This window comes from Dicentrarchus labrax, unplaced genomic scaffold (assembly GCF_905237075.1).
Source record: "Dicentrarchus labrax unplaced genomic scaffold, dlabrax2021, whole genome shotgun sequence".
NCBI lineage: Eukaryota > Metazoa > Chordata > Actinopteri > Moronidae > Dicentrarchus > Dicentrarchus labrax.
This window is the reverse complement of record NW_026136724.1, coordinates 20,600,686-20,617,044: the sequence shown is the minus strand read 5'-3', so window position 1 is coordinate 20,617,044 and position 16,359 is coordinate 20,600,686. Positions and strand designations below refer to the sequence as shown.

Genomic DNA, 16,359 nt, shown 5'->3' with positions numbered 1-16,359 from the left:
ATGTGTCTAATTTATGTAATATTACGTAAATGAAAGAAGGCAGTCCTAGAGGTTTGCTTTATGTGGGAGTTAAATGACAAATCCTGATCAAAGATAACTCCAAGATTCCTGACAGTGGTGCTAGAGGCCAAGGTAATGCTATCTAGAGTGACTATATCTTTAGACAGTGAGTCTCTAAGGTTTTTGGGGCCAAGAACAAGAATTTCGTTTTTTTCTGAGTTTAACATCAGAAAATTGCAGCTCATCCAGGATTTTATGTCCTCAAGACATGTTTGTAATTTAGGTAATTGATTAATTTCATTGGGCTTGATCGATAGATATAACTGAGTGTCAGCAGCTCTCAGTTTGGTCAATATTTCATAAAGGACGACAGACAAACAGGAGGTTAGATGGCCGTTTTCATTCTCCCTCATATTATTCTGCCTGCAGGCCTCAGGTCTAAAGGTTACAGTGTGTTGGATTTCCACTTTCTCTTCATCCTTCAGCAGCAACAGGCAAGTGAAGGCAAGTTTACAATATCAAATCATGTTATAGTTATCGTTTTTAACTTCTCTATCCAAAACTCTTCCCGTCTCTTTCTCTTTCTCCTCCCGTCCATGTGGCACACATCTGCAGCCCCGTGATGGCATGGTGTTGGACTGAAAGTGCTGGAGGTGGGGTGGTCTGTCTGCCTTCCCCAGTGCTGTATACTCAGTGTCTGCTTTGGAGGATGAACCTCCCCTAAAATGGAGGGCCGACTCCCTCATGTGGATTAAACTGAAACTGCAGTGGCTGTGTCCTAACTCAGAGCTTTTAAGTTACAACCTGTTCACACACTGGCAATAAAAAGTGATTAATAAATACAAATAATATGTGAAATCTTTCAGAATCCTACATATGGAAACTCATTTTAATTCTGCTCAAGTAAAAAGAGACGCTCATAAACACACTGACACACAGAGATATAAACAGCTGATTTCCTGTAACTAGAGAGGGGAGGAGCTGTCAGGTGTTATCAAGGTAGATAGTAGATAAAAACAGGGAGGGAACCTGAAAGTGAGTTCAGTTGGTTCAGACTCCATTTTGTGTCGACAGCAGAAGGGTGAGGCAGGGTGAGTGTTAATACAACATTATTATTATTTTACTGTGTGTGAGTCAGTTTTCTCCCTGTGGACTGTACAGGACTGAACTCAACAGTTTGATCTGTGGACACAAAGTGCTGATTGGCTGAATAATAACTGACTGTGTTTATTCTACCGTATACTGTGTGTGTGTGTGTGAGTGTGTGTGTGTGTGTGTGTGTGTGTGTGTGTGTTACTCTCGGTTCTCTTGTGTGTGTCTCATGAACAAACTTGTTTCCTGAGTCTGAACTCACAGTCAGTGTTACTGTTTGACTCTCAGACTGAAGATGAGTGTTAATGTGGAGGAAGAGGAGGACAGAGCAGAGTCTCCAGTGTCCAGCTGTCTGTCTATGAAGAGTGACCGTTCCAAGAATGAACCTATCTCCTTCAGTAATGAACCCTCAGACACACAGTAAGAGCACTGATGTTAACTCAATTATGTGGCTCGTTTGTTTTGTGGACTTTGTGTTTGTACATTAAAAGTTCTATTAAAATGTATTAATTAAGTACACAAACAAACTTTTTATGACTCATTACATTACTTTGTCATTAGCGACATCATCGAATATTCACATGATGTGTTGGTGTTTCCAGAGTTCAGTACAACAGACGGGAACAAGTTATGTATTTATGTACCATAAAACTTAATACTTAACTTAATAGCAACCCTGGCATTTATTTACTTCAGTCTCCGAACTCTCGCTACCTTTATTAGGGACAGGTGTTTAATTCCTTTAGCACAAAACTCTTGCTCAGCACAGATGGAAATACTCTCTAACTGCTGCTTCTCCAGAGTTTTATTTAGCAAGAATTTGACAACTAACAGGTTGAATTTCAGTTCGTACTTTTTTCTCTGTGACACCTGAACATGAACATGAACATGTTCATATTGACAAAGGTTTAAACATTTATATTGGTGTTGGTGATCTAAGCGGCTTGAAACTTGCTCAAGCGGGCGACCCGGTAGACTTTAAGAGGTTTTATACATCCAGTTAATTTCTATAAAATCCAGACCAGGCCTCTATTGGAGACCTGTGTTTATTTGGGACTCTCCTTTTATTGGAAGTTTTATGGTATGTAAGTTACATGCATAAGTTTACTTATGTAACATACTTAAGTTGTGTTGAAACGTAACCTAGGATCTTTTCCTGAATCTAACCAGATAGTTTTTGTGCCTAAACCTACCAAAGTGCAACAGTTTCACAACGTTAACAACACAAACTTTAACCAGACATTGTTAACAGCAGAGACCTGTGCGTCCAGAAATGACACTACAGGGAAAACTACAGTGTCATATTTTTAAGTGTAGGCCACTGATGAAGCAGCAGTATTTGATGAGCTGGGAGTGAGAACGTGTTGGACAGTATTGACATGGATTAATTTAAACATAATGTATGCATTTCATGTCACATTCGGGGTTGGCACAAAATGTTTAAGGGCCACTATGGGCCGTATGTTGAGAACCTGATTTAGAGCTTCTTCAATGACTTTGTCATCAGAGAATTTATCAAGGATTCACATGATGTGAATAAAAATCTGTTGATGTTTGCAGAGTTCAGTCCAACAGACGGAGAACAGAGTCTCCTGTGTCCAGCTGTCTGTCTATGAAGAGTGACTGGTCCAAAGATGAACCTCTACACTTCAGTAATGGACCCTCAGACACACAGTAAGAGACTGTTTTTACTGTAAACTGACCTGATGAAGATAAGTAATGAGGAGAAAGACAAAATGATGCAGAACTATTAGTGTAGATACTGTTTAAAATCAGATTGATTACAGGCTGATCACTACGTGTTTAATAAGACAGACATGAAGTGTTAATGAGTGTTCATGAAAGAAGGAGAGTCGAAATAAAAGGAAATAAAACAGAAAAGTAACGACACTTTTACTGTTCTCTGTGACCATCTGAGCTTCTACACAGAGTCAGAGTTCACATGTTGATATTTCAACTACAGTCAACAAATCAGTTTACTTATAAAGAAATGTCTCCACAGAGAGAGGAAGAGGAGTCGAGTTCCTGTGGAGGAGCAGCTGTCCTGCTGTGTTTTGTGTCAGGACGTCCTGAAGGATCCAGTCTCTACCAGCTGTGGACACTGGTTCTGCAGACAGTGCATCACCTCATACTGGGACCAGTCTGGTTCACCAGGAGACGCCTCCTGTCCCCAGTGTGGAAAAAGACCCAGAACAAGACCTGGACTGCAGACAGACAATGAGTCCAGCACTGTACAAAGTAAGACTGTATATGTGTCTGCTGGTGTCGTCTGAAAACACTACTAATTATTTAATACATTAGTTGTGTCATACAGCACTTAAGATCTTTAGAAATATCTTTACTTTTTGAAGTTTTTTCTGCTCCAGCATAAATATCTCCTCTGTATCACTTGTTGCATGTTCTTCTTTGTGAGAAAATTCCACAGTTTCATAAATTCAGAAAAGAATTTATATTTAATATATTTCAGTCAGAATGCTGTTTGCTGTCTGTCGTCATAGATGAAGACAGAAAACTATTAAACTCTATAAAGCAGTAAGTTCTATCAGTCACACAGACTAACCGCCATAAAGCAGCCTGAGAAATGACAAGAGACACTGCTAATGTCTGCTTCTTCTCTAACTGACAAACACATCTCATCATGCAGATCAAATTCTAAGTTGAAACAAGTAAAGATTTTTCAAAATGATAAAGCCTAGCATGGTAATACATCTTGCTTAGTCGACTAGTAATCGTTAGAGAAAGACAATAGTTGACTAGTTGTTGTACGTTTATGATGAATTGATGAATTTAATTATTTCAATCTCTATATGTGAACAGCAGCCTGTTAAATGCAGTAATGATTGTGAATCAGAACAATCAGCAAGGAGACTGAACATTTACTTAATTTATTTTAACACAGTGTAACATCACACAGTCTGGTTGTTCAACACGCAGAATAAATAACTTCCAACTTCACTGAAACTAATCCTGGCGGACTGATCGATATGATGGATGATGGATAACGTTAACAGTTACTGACTAATTAACTGGCTACAAACTGGCAACTCTTCCTCGATTTCATTCCTCTCCTGTCGCTGCCTGAACCCACTGAGTCTTCATCATATGTGCAGTCAGAGTCCTGGTCGGAGCCACTGTAAATCCCCTGGCCTCCGTCAGGCTCTCCAACAGCATTCCCCTACTGGGTCCCCCTGCTGATTGGCAGTAGCAGAGTGTAGTGGATGGACTGGGGTGTAGCTAGTGGTACAGGGACCAACCTGAGATGTTCTCCTCCCTCAAATCAAATCCATGTCTGTAGATCAAACTGACTGAATCAACACGTCTGTGCTGATAACAAGAGAGAAAGCTTTGTTTTTAAAAGTCTCTCTGTGTTCAGCTCTCAGTACTTTTGTAGCTTCTAACTGAATCTCTTTGGTTTGGAGTTTACTCTCACTCTGGTGTTCCTGTTTATACTTTCAGATATCAGCCTTATTTTACTGTTACTTTAGTCATATCAGAGCTTTGTTAATTACTGCTGGTGCAAACTTAACATTTCCTGTTGCTGCTGTTCACATAAAAGTTTTCAACTGATGAACCGTCAGGAGGCTTTTATTGTGGAGCAGCTTTAGGAAATGTAGTGTTTTTGAGATTTGTAGCTACAGGTCTACAAAACAAGATATGAACGTATTCTAAATAATTTGGTTAATGGGTCTGTTTTAAATATCAAAAGGAGGAAGGAACAGACACAGTGAGCAGTTTAGATGAAGAACTGCAGACGAGCTGTTGAGGTTCAGACTGTCACTTTCTTCCCTTTTAATAATAAACTCTTAAAATTAATGTAAAAATCAGTTTGATGTTATTTTTAATTAACTTTTAGAGATTGAGAATGATTTCAGGTGGAATTTGTAACTTTTATAATCTTATATTAATTATTGTTCTGGTAATGAAAATCATTCTCTCATTTTCTTTCTGTTTTTAGTGAATGCTGGTCTGCAGGAGGTTTTAGATGAACATAAGATCAGTCTGAGGAGGAGATGTGAGCGTGTGACTGAAGGAACTGATGAAACAGGAAGTGGAACCCTCCTCAACAGGATCTACACTGAGCTCTACATCACAGAGGGACAGAGTGAAGAGGTTAATACCCAACATGAGGTGAGACAGCTTGAGACAGCTTCCAAGAAGAAGACCTTCCATGATGCTCCAATCAAGTGCCATGAGATCTTTAAAGCCTTACCTGACCAACAGAGACACATCAGAGTGGTTCTGACAAACGGCGTCGCTGGAGTTGGAAAAACCTTCTCAGTGCAGAAGTTCACTCTGGACTGGGCAGAGGGCTCGGAGAACCAAGATGTCAGTCTGGTGGTTCTGCTTTCATTCAGGGAGCTGAACCTGATCAAAGATGAGCAGTACAGTCTTCTCACACTGCTCCATGTTTTCCATCCAACATTACAGAAGGTCACAGCAGAGCAGCTCGCTGTCTGTAAACTTTTGTTCATCTTTGACGGCCTGGATGAAAACAGACTTTCACTGGATTTCCACAACAATGAGGTTGTGTCTGACGTCACACAGAAGTCTTCAGTCAACGTGCTGTTGACAAACCTCATCAAGGGGAATCTGCTTCCCTCGGCTCTCGTCTGGATAACTTCCAGACCTGCAGCAGCCAATCAGATCCCTCCTGAATGTGTTGACAGGGTAACAGAAGTACGAGGCTTCACTGACGCCCAGAAGGAGGAGTACTTCAGGAGGAGAGTCAGTGATGAAGATCTGTCCAACAGAATCATCTCACACATCAAGACCTCCAGGAGCCTCCATATCATGTGTCTAATCCCAGTCTTCTGCTGGATCACTGCTACAGTTCTGGTCCACATGTTGACTACAGACCAGAGAGGAGAGCTGCCCAAGACCCTGACTGACCTGTACTCACACTTCCTGCTGGTTCAGACAAAGAGGAAGAAGCAGAAGTATGATGAGGGACATGAGACGAGTCCACAGGAGCTGATGGAGGCTGACAGGAAGGTTCTTCTGAAGCTGGGGAGGCTGGCGTTTGAACAGCTGCAGAAAGGAAACATCATGTTCTACCAAGAAGACCTGGAGCAGTGTGGTCTTGATGTCACAGAGGCCTCGGTGTACTCAGGAGTTTGTACAGAGATCTTCAAAAGAGAGAGTGTGATCTTCCAGAAAACAGTCTACTGCTTCGTTCATCTGAGCATTCAGGAGTTTCTGGCTGCAGTCTACATGTTCCACTGTCACACCAACAGGAACACAGAGGTACTGAAGGACTTCCTGGAGGAAAAACATGTTGATTCAACTCTAGATGTTTTCCTGAGGAGTGCAATGATGAAATCCTTGAGGAGTGAAAATGGCCACCTGGACCTGTTTGTTCGCTTCCTTCATGGCCTCTCTCTGGAGTCCAACCAGAGACTCTTAGGAGGCCTGCTGGGTCAGACAGACAACAGTCCAGAAATCATCCAGAGAGCCATCAACAACCTGAAGAAGATGAACAGTGGTAATATCTCTCCTGACAGAAGCATCAACATCTTCCACTGTCTGATGGAGATCAACGATGATTCAATCCATCAGGAGATCCAACAGTTCCTGAAGTCAGAGAACAGATCAGAGAAGGAACTCTCTGAGATCCACTGCTCAGCTCTGGCCTACATGCTGCAGATGTCAGAGGAGGTTCTGGATGAGTTGAACCTGCAGAAGTACAACACATCAGTGGAGGGACGACAGAGACTGATTCCAGCTGTGAGGAACTGCAGAAAGGCTGTGTAAGTCCAGATGTGATTAACATTATAAAGCAACATAAAGCTGAAGCCATCAGTATTAGAGTGAAGATACACACTTCACACACATTCACAGTATAAAACTTACAGACTATTTTCCTAAATCATTATTAAACCTGCTTCTGTTTAATTATCAATTATAATGGATTATTGGTAATTACATGAATTAGCATTTTTGTGTTTCTTACAGTCAATAAATTATCTTCTGTTGTCTTATAACTATCTTTATTGAAGTATTTATTTAAGTAATTTCCCCCTGGGATTATTAAAGTATTTCTGATTCTGATTCTGATTTATTTTGGTGAAGACAGTGGGAGGGTTAAACTGAGGATTGGGACCCCCACTACGGGTCACCAAAGCTTCATAGGGGGTTGCAAGGTCTTCTTGATTTTAAAGAATGATAGAAAACGTAAAAAATATAAATATTACGGTTGCATTTGGTTCAATTCTGTGAAGAAAATGAAATGTAAAGTAAATTTTCTAATAAAACAATGGCCAAACATCAGGGACAAGAAAACACTTTATTTGTCCAACAAAAAAAAAAATCCTATTAAGTTTGTATGATAGTCTTTAAAAAATAATAATACAGACAGAGAATTGTTTAGGTTTCCTAAACAGGAAATAATCTGCTCAAACTTCATCCAAATCACTTGTTTTACACAAACTTCCTGCAGTTAGTGAGTTCACTGTTTGGGTTCATTGTACAGTTTTTAATATAATATAAAATATCCATAAAATATGAGTCAGTTTACTAAATGATAGAAGAAGGGGTCCCTTAAGGAACAAGGTTGGGAACCACTGCAGTAGGAGAAATAGTGGTTGAACTGTGGCCTCACAGCAAGAAGGTCCTGGGTTCCCAGCTGGGTGGAATTTGCATGTTCTCCCTGTGTTTGTGTGGGTTTCCTTTAAGTGCTCCGGTTTCCTCACAATCCAAATATGTTGTTAGGTTCATTTCAATCAGTACCATTAACCAGGTGCTACACAGTGGATGCACACTGATCCTAGTACTTTGGACAGCTTAAATGGGACTTAGTGGCACATATTTTGCTATATGTTGTTCTGTGTATGATTGTAAACATACAACTGAAGTGAATACATACGAGTGCAGTTACAAACTGAGCCACAGCTCATGTAAATGTTCTTTCTCTTTATAATTAAAGTGTCATATTTTAAATGTTATATTGTTTGTATTCACAGACTTTCTGACTGTGGACTCTCAGAGACTCACTGTGAAGTCGTGGTCTCAGCTCTGAAGTCCAACCCCTCCCATCTGAGAGAGCTGGACCTGAGTGGGAACAACAAGCTGCAGGATTCAGGAGTGAAGCTGTTGTGTGTTGGACTGGAGAGTCCACACTGTAGACTGGGGACTCTGAGGTCAGTTCATGTGTTTGCTCTGTGTATATCTACCAAATTTAAATCCATAAAGGAAGTTTTAAATTTCAATGACTTCATTGTTTAAAATAAACAACACTTTGTTCGTCAGTCTGAACAGTTTGACTCTGAGTTTAGTTTGTATTATTGTATTATTGCATTATTGTATTATTTGTATTGTGTTAGTAGGAAACTGTATTTATCTTACAGTGGGCTGCAAGTGTAAATCAATATTTATGTGTTTTATGAATAAAGTATCAAAGGAATAATGTATTTTATATAAAAACTTTAAAACAATATTTTACAGGAACATAAATATTTTACAAACTCATTCACACACAGACAATATATTTTAAAATTTTGAAATTTTAAAGATATAATCTAACAAAATTGGTACAGTACAGTCATAAAATGGTACTGAATGAACGCTGTTCAATTTGTGACTCTACGTTGAAGGGCGTGTCCGTGGCGTGCCGTCAAAGTCGTGGCCATTTTTAAGTCTGTGGTCATTTTCGGTGAATTTTCACCTTGCATTTGAACGAACTCCTCCTAGGGAATTTATCGGATCTGCTTCAGAATTGGTCAGTACAGTCAAAAGATGTTGCTGAATGAACGCTGTTCATTTTCTGACTTAAGTTCATGTACATGTACATAAGTTATCAGAGAAACAAACTTCTTGTTGAGCTTCATATTTCAAACATATTTAATAAAACATTAATAATTCAACACTGGTTGATTCTCTCTGAAGCTCTTCATCATTTGAAACAGAAACAGAAATCAGACAAGAGCCTGACTTCGTGGCCTGCCTGAACTAACACTATGCTTAATGTTTGGCTGCACAACATGAGTTTGTATAGATGGAGCCACTGGTGGAGCTGGCAGAGGTTAAGAGCTGAAGTCACTACGTCTTTATTGAAGCAGCAGCACGTTGTCATTAATATTAATGAGAGCTCTTTTTCACTCTTTGTATTTTACAGTTTGCAACCTGCATCCTGTTGGGTTCAGGTGTTTGGAGTTTCCATTTTCTAAACTTGTACATTGTAAACCTTCTTCAGCTCTGAACAGATTATTAAACACTGAATGATTTCAAGCAGGAACATTGTCTTCTAAACTCACATCTTTTATTCTTTATTCAGATTGAGGGACTGCAGTTTGTCAGAGATCAGCTGTTCTTCTCTGGTCTCAGCTCTGAAGTCCAACCCCTCCCATCTGAGAGAGCTGGACCTGAGTAAAAACAACCTGCAGGATTCAGGAGTGAAGCTGCTGTGTGGTTTTCTGGAGAGTCCACACTGTAGACTGGAGACTCTGAGGTCAGACACCATGTTTTATTTCTGTGCTGAGATGAATGTGATGTTAAGTTGTGCTGACAGTAAAGTGCAGACAGGTGATATTTATGAGGTAAAATCTCCTTCAGATTTGATGACACTAAAAAAAGTTTAAATGGTTGAAAATAAGTTTTTAAAGTTTGAACTCAGATTTTAAAAGTGAAAAAAAGGATTTAAACATTTGAAAATAACATTTGTATGTCACACTTATAGTTTACAGTTACAATGTTGGCAGTCTCAGTTGGTGAGTGAGTTCAGTTTTATTTATTCAGAAAGTCTGATTAAGATCAGGATCTGTTTTACAACACAGAGCTGAGAACAAATTACAGACGTACAAAATCACAACAACAGTTCAGTCACACAAAGCGTTCATCTCTCACACATTAAACCAAACATTATGAATATCAACCAGGAGAACTTCGTAGTGTCTCTGACTTGAATTCGTTGTGCAGTTTATTCCAGTAGTTGGATGCACAGCAGCAGAAACCAGTCTGATCCAGTTCACACTTGGTATGAGGAAGTTTTAAAGCCAACCTTTCCTGTGATCTGGTGTCCTGATTGGATGCTGTGTCAACTAATAATGCCAATATCTCGTCTCTTTAGTTAACATGAACTGATAAATAACTACACAGGTACGCTGATGACTAGAGTATTTACAACATTGATTGAAGCTGTCGTCTGTATTCACACATACAAGTCTGGTGATGAACACATGAAATCCCAGCATGCACTGGTGGAACAACAGGTTTAAATCTCAGAAAAGAGATTGTTAAATATTTCAAAAAAGTTTGTTGGATAATGTTTATTTTAATGTAGCGGGATCTTTAACCTAATAATTCAAGCAGGAACATTGTCTTCTAAACTCACATCTTTTATTCTTTATTCAGATTGAGTGGCTGCAGTTTGTCAGAGATCAGCTGTTCTTCTCTGGTCTCAGCTCTGAAGTCCAACCCCTCCCATCTGAGAGAGCTGGACCTGAGTATCAACAACAACCTGCAGGATTCAGGAGTGAAGCTGCTGTGTGGTTTTCTGGAGAGTCCACACTGTAGACTGGAGACTCTGAGGTCAGACACCATTTTTTAGTTCTGTGCTGAGATGAATGTGATGTTAAGTTGTGCTGACAGTAAAGTGCAGACAGGTTGATATTTATGAGGTAAAATCTCCTTCAGATTTGATGACAGTAAAAATGATTAAATGGTTGAAAATGAGTTTTTAAAGTTTGAAATCAGATTTTAAAAGTGAAAAAAAGGATTTAAACATTTGAAAATAACATTTGTATGTCACACTTATCGTTTACAGTTACAATCTTGGTAGTTTCAGTTGGTGAGTGAGTTCAGTTTTATTTATTCAGAAAGTCTGATTAAGATCAGGATCTGTTTTACAACACAGAGCTGAGAACAAATTACAGACGAACAACATCACAACAACAGTTCAGTCACACAAAGCGTTCATCTCTCACACATTAAACCAAACATTATGAATTTCAACCAGGAGAACTTCGTAGTGTCTCTGACTTGAATTCGTTGTGCAGTTTATTCCAGTAGTTGGATGCACAGCAGCAGAAACCAGTCTGATCCAGTTCACACTTGGTATGAGGAAGTTTTAAAGCCAACCTTTCCTGTGATCTGGTGTCCTGATTGGTTGCTGTGTCAACTAATAATGCCAATATCTCGTCTCTTTAGTTAACATGAACTGATAAATAACTACACAGGTACGCTGATGACTAGAGTATTTACAACACTGATTGAAACTGTCGTCTGTATTCACACATACAAGTCTGGTGATGAACACATGAAATCCCAGCATGCACTGGTGGAACAACAGGTTTAAATCTCAGAAAAGAGATTGTTAAATATTTGAAAAAGTTTGTTGGATAATGTTTATTTTAATGTAATGTAATCTCTAATCTAATAATAATACAATTTAAATATTTAATGTTAAACCATAGTTAATAATTCTAAACCTTATTCTGAACTTTAAAATCTAATTTTTGAGGGGGTTTGACCAGAAAGATTTTATGCTGATTACATATTAGATATTCCTTTATTTGTCCCTTAATGGGTAAAGTCCAATATAACAGCAGCAAAGTGCATAGAGAAAAAACCCAGTATAAATAAAACAGTAAGAGCAGAGAAATAATAAAAAACACTATGTACAAGTTAAAAAAACAGTAAGAATCCACAACAGATAACACAAATAACACAAAATAGTAGCAGCAGCAGTTGCATATGGGCAATAGATTGCACAGTACTTATTGCACATTATTATTATTATTATTGATGCCGAGATGGGGGGTGGTTACTGGTAGCAGTGCTGGTTGTTATATAATCTGACAGCAGCACGACGGAAGGACCTACGATATCTCTCCTCCACACATTTGGGGTGAAGGAGTCTGTCACTAAAGGAGCTGCTCAGTGTCCTGATGGTGTCCTGCATGGGGTGGGAGACATTGTCCATCACTGATGATAGCTTTCCCTATTATCCTCCTCTCTCCTACCACCTGCACTGAGTCGAGGGGGCAACCCAGGACAGAGCTGGCCTTCTTGATCAGGTTGTCGAGTCTCTTCCTGTCGACTGCTGAGATGCTGCTGCTCCAGCAGACCACTCCAAAGAAAATGGCTGATGCCACAACAGTATCAAAGAAGGACCTCAGGAGCTCTCCCTGCACTCCAAAGGACCTTAGTTTCCGGAGCAGATAGAGTCTGCTCTGGCCTTTCTTATAAAGTGCCTGAGTGTTATGAGTTCAGTCCAGTTTATCGTTCAGGTGAACACCCAGGTACTTATAAGAGTCCACTCTCTCTATGTCCATACCCGGAGTGTTCACCGGTGTCGGGGGGCGTGACTTTGCCTGCGGAAATTCACCACCAGCTCCTTGGTTTTCCCTGTGTTGATTTGGAGGCGGATCCACTGACACCAGTCCACAAAGTCCTTTATCAGTTCTCTGTATTCCCTGTCGTCGTCATAAGTGATAAGGCTGATGGTGGCAGAGTCATCAGAGAACTTCTGCAGGTGACAGTTCGGAGAACTGTGCCTGAAGACTGCAATGCACAGGGTGAACAGGAAAGGAGCCAAAACTGTTCCCTGTGGAGCCCCTGTGCTGCAGACCACCATGTCCGAGACACAGTCCTTGGTCCTCACATACTGTGGGCGGTTGGTGAGGTAATCCATAATCCAGGATGTGAGGTGAAAATCCACACCTGAGAGCTCCAGCTTGTCCCTCAGAAGCAGAGGCTGGGTGGTGTTGAAAGCATTGGAGAGGTCGAAGAATGTGATCCTCACAATGCTTCCAGGCTTTTCCAGTTGAGAAAGAGCTCTGTGAAGGAGGAAGATGACAGCGTCATCCACCCTGATTCCAGGCTGATAGGCGAACTGCAGCGCGTCCATGGATGATCCCACCAGAGGGCGGAGCTTGTAGCTGTTGAGGTCCTTTGGGTGCGGCGTTTTTGGCACTGGCACCATGCAGGATGTTTTCCACAGTTGTGGAACTCTCCCCAGCTTCAGGCTCAGGTTGAAGACGTGCTCCACAATCCCACAGAGTTGGTCCGCGCAGGATTTGAGGAGCCTGGACCTGATGCCGTCTGGACCCGCAGCCTTTTTTCGCCTTTATCTTCCCGAGCTCTTTCCTCAACTGGTCAGCAGAGAGGGACAGATTGGGGCTTGGGGGCAGGGTGTTTAGGGGGTGTGGGGGGGGGATGGAGGTGTGAGAGGAGGTGAGAGCATCGGTGGGGGGGCAGTAGTGAAGGTGGAGGCAGTGGTGGCTGGCTGCGATCTGAGTGCTGTGTGGGTGGGGGGCGGGGTTGATGGAGGGGGAAAATACAGGGTGTGTAAACAAGGTGGGCTGCAGCAGGGATAGCTGGACCGTGAGAGGGTTGGATGTCTGATCGAACCTGTTGAAAAATAGGTTCAGATCATTCACCCACTTCTGGTCCCCCCACAGCCTGGGAGTCCGGTTCTTTGTAGCCTGAGATGGTCTTCAGGCCTCTCCAGACACCGCTGATGTTGTTCTGCAGCAGCTGATCCTCCGTTTTCTTCTTGTATCTGTTCTTCCCCTCTCTAATCTTCCACCTCAGCTCCTTCTGCACAGACTTCAACTTCTCCTTGTTTCCAGACTTGAAGACCCTCTTTTTCTCCTTCAGCAGGGCCTTAATATCCGGATTAATCCAAGGTTTGTTGTTGGAGAAACACTGTACAGTCCTGGTGGGTACAGTGTGCCCCACGCAGACGTTAATATAGTCTGTGATGCAGTGAGTGAGGCTGTCAATATCCTCCCCATGAGGATAACAGAGTTCTTCCCACACAGTTGAGTCAAAACAGTCCTTCAGAGCTTCTTCAGTCTCCTCAGACCATCCTCTCACTGTGCGGGTCACAGCTGGTTGTCTCCCCAACATACATCTTGTTGGGGAGAGATCTTACATTTCCCATAACGATGGACGGGAGGACAGGTCTGTACCGTCTTCTCCTGGCATGACGTTGAACTCCAGCACGAGTCTCCCATCTTCTCCTTCTCAGCTCCCGGGGGATGTCAGGTTTCTCATGGGACAGCACCGCTGTGTTACGGAGCGCTATCAGCTGATCCCTAGTGTAAACAATAGGGACCATGGCTGCTCACGGGGTGTCCGGACACGGACAGTTTTTAAGTTGAAAAAACAAGTCCACAGCAGACACGGCAATTTTGGTGCCCATAGTGCAACTATTGCTGGTAATAATACACTGAAAATAAATTAAATTACTTAACTAATAACTACTGAAAACAAAGAAAAACGCTCAACTTGAGCGAGAGCTGCTGCTACTGCAGCCACTCGGGAAAGTGGTGCATGTGCAAAAAAAGTTGCAAAACAGATTAACACTGAGATTCTTGTTGAGCTTCATATTTCAAACATATTTAATAAAACATTAATAATTCAACACTGGTTGATTCTCTCTGAAGCTCTTCATCATTTCATTTCCACCTTTCTCTCATGATCCTCTGAATACAAACAGAAACATATTTTCTTCTCTATCAGACAATAAACATATCAGCTTGTACCAAACCTTTCTGATGATATGTGACGTTTCTACTGACTGAATATTTACACTCAAGATGACAGCATTTCATCTTTAATAGTGGAATCTTCAATCACTTTCTGTGGCTTTTTCTTTGTGTTTGGCTGCACAACATGAGTTTGTATAGATGGAGCCACTGGTGGAGCTGGCAGAGGTTAAGAGCTGAAGTCACTACGTCTTTATTGAAGCAGCAGCACGTTGTCATTAATATTAATGAGAGCTCTTTTTCACTCTTTGTATTTTACAGTTTGCAACCTGCATCCTGTTGGGTTCAGGTGTTTGGAGTTTCCATTTTCTAAACTTGTACATTGTAAACCGTCTTCAGCTCTGAACAGATTATTAAACACTGAATGATTTCAAGCAGGAACATTGTCTTCTAAACTCACATCTTTTATTCTTTATTCAGATTGATTAACTGCAGGTTGTCAGAGATCAGCTGTTCTTCTCTGGTCTCAGCTCTGAAGTCCAACCCCTCCCATCTGAGAGAGCTGGACCTGAGTGACAACAACCTGCAGGATTCAGGAGTGAAGCTGCTGTGTGGTTTTCTGGAGAGTCCACACTGTAGACTGGAGACTCTGAGGTCAGACACCATGTTTTATTTCTGTGCTGAGATGAATGTGATGTTAAGTTGTGCTGACAGTAAAGTGCAGACAGGTTGATATTTATGAAGTAAAATCTCCTTCAGATTTGATGACAGTAAAAATGATTAAATGGTTGAAAATGAGTTTTTAAAGTTTGAAATCAGATTTTAAAAGTGAAAAAAAGGATTTAAACATTTGAAAATAACATTTGTATGTCACACTTATAGTTTACAGTTACAATGTTGGCAATCTCAGTTGGTGAGTGAGTTCAGTTTTATTTATTCAGAAAGTCTGATTAAGATCAGGATCTGTTTTACAACACAGAGCTGAGAACAAATTACAGACGAACAACATCACAACAACAGTTCAGTCACACAAAGCGTTCATCTCTCACACATTAAACCAAACATTATGAATATCAACCAGGAGAACTTCGTAGTGTCTCTGACTTGAATTCGTTGTGCAGTTTATTCCAGTAGTTGGATGCACAGCAGCAGAAACCAGTCTGATCCAGTTCACACTTGGTATGAGGAAGTTTTAAAGCCAACCTTTCCTGTGATCTGGTGTCCTGATTGGTTGCTGTGTCAACTAATAATGCCAATATCTGGTCTCTTTAGTTAACATGAACTGATAAATAACTACACAGGTACGCTGATGACTAGAGTATTTACAACATTGATTGAAGCTGTCGTCTGTATTCACACATACAAGTCTGGTGATGAACACATGAAATCCCAGCATGCACTGGTGGAACAACAGGTTTAAATCTCAGAAAAGAGATTGTTAAATATTTGAAAAAAGTTTGTTGGATAATGTTTATTTTAATGTAATGTAATCTCTAATCTAATAATAATACAATTTAAATATTTAATGTTAAACCATAGTTAATAATTCTAAACCTTTATTCTAAACTTTAAAATCTCAGTTTTGAGGGGGTTTGACCACAAAGATTTTATGCTGATTAACACTGAGCTTTTTGTTGAGCTTCATATTTCAAACATATTTAATAAAACATTAATAATTCAACACTGGTTGATTCTCTCTGAAGCTCTTCATCATTTAATTTCCACCTTTCTCTCATGATCCTCTGAATACAAACAGAAACATATTTTCTTCTCTATCAGACAATAAACATATCAGCTTGTATCAAACCTTTCTGATGATATGTGACGTTTCTACTGACTG

General features: G+C 40.5%; 1 protein-coding gene across 1 annotated transcript in view; it reads left to right on the top strand.

Moving 5' to 3' along the window:
- The first annotated feature begins 1,025 nt into the window (after window positions 1–1,025).
- Window positions 1,026–16,359, top strand: part of LOC127359238 (NACHT, LRR and PYD domains-containing protein 12-like) — a 57,954-nt gene continuing 42,620 nt past the window's right edge. The window contains exons 1-8 of the mRNA XM_051393127.1: window positions 1,026–1,091; window positions 1,381–1,512; window positions 2,653–2,766; window positions 3,095–3,330; window positions 5,048–6,839; window positions 8,052–8,228; window positions 9,362–9,535; window positions 15,000–15,173. Of these exons, the coding sequence (XP_051249087.1) occupies window positions 1,388–1,512; window positions 2,653–2,766; window positions 3,095–3,330; window positions 5,048–6,839; window positions 8,052–8,228; window positions 9,362–9,535; window positions 15,000–15,173 (2,792 nt within the window). The 5' untranslated portion in view covers window positions 1,026–1,091; window positions 1,381–1,387. The remainder of the gene's footprint in view (window positions 1,092–1,380; window positions 1,513–2,652; window positions 2,767–3,094; window positions 3,331–5,047; window positions 6,840–8,051; window positions 8,229–9,361; window positions 9,536–14,999; window positions 15,174–16,359) is intronic.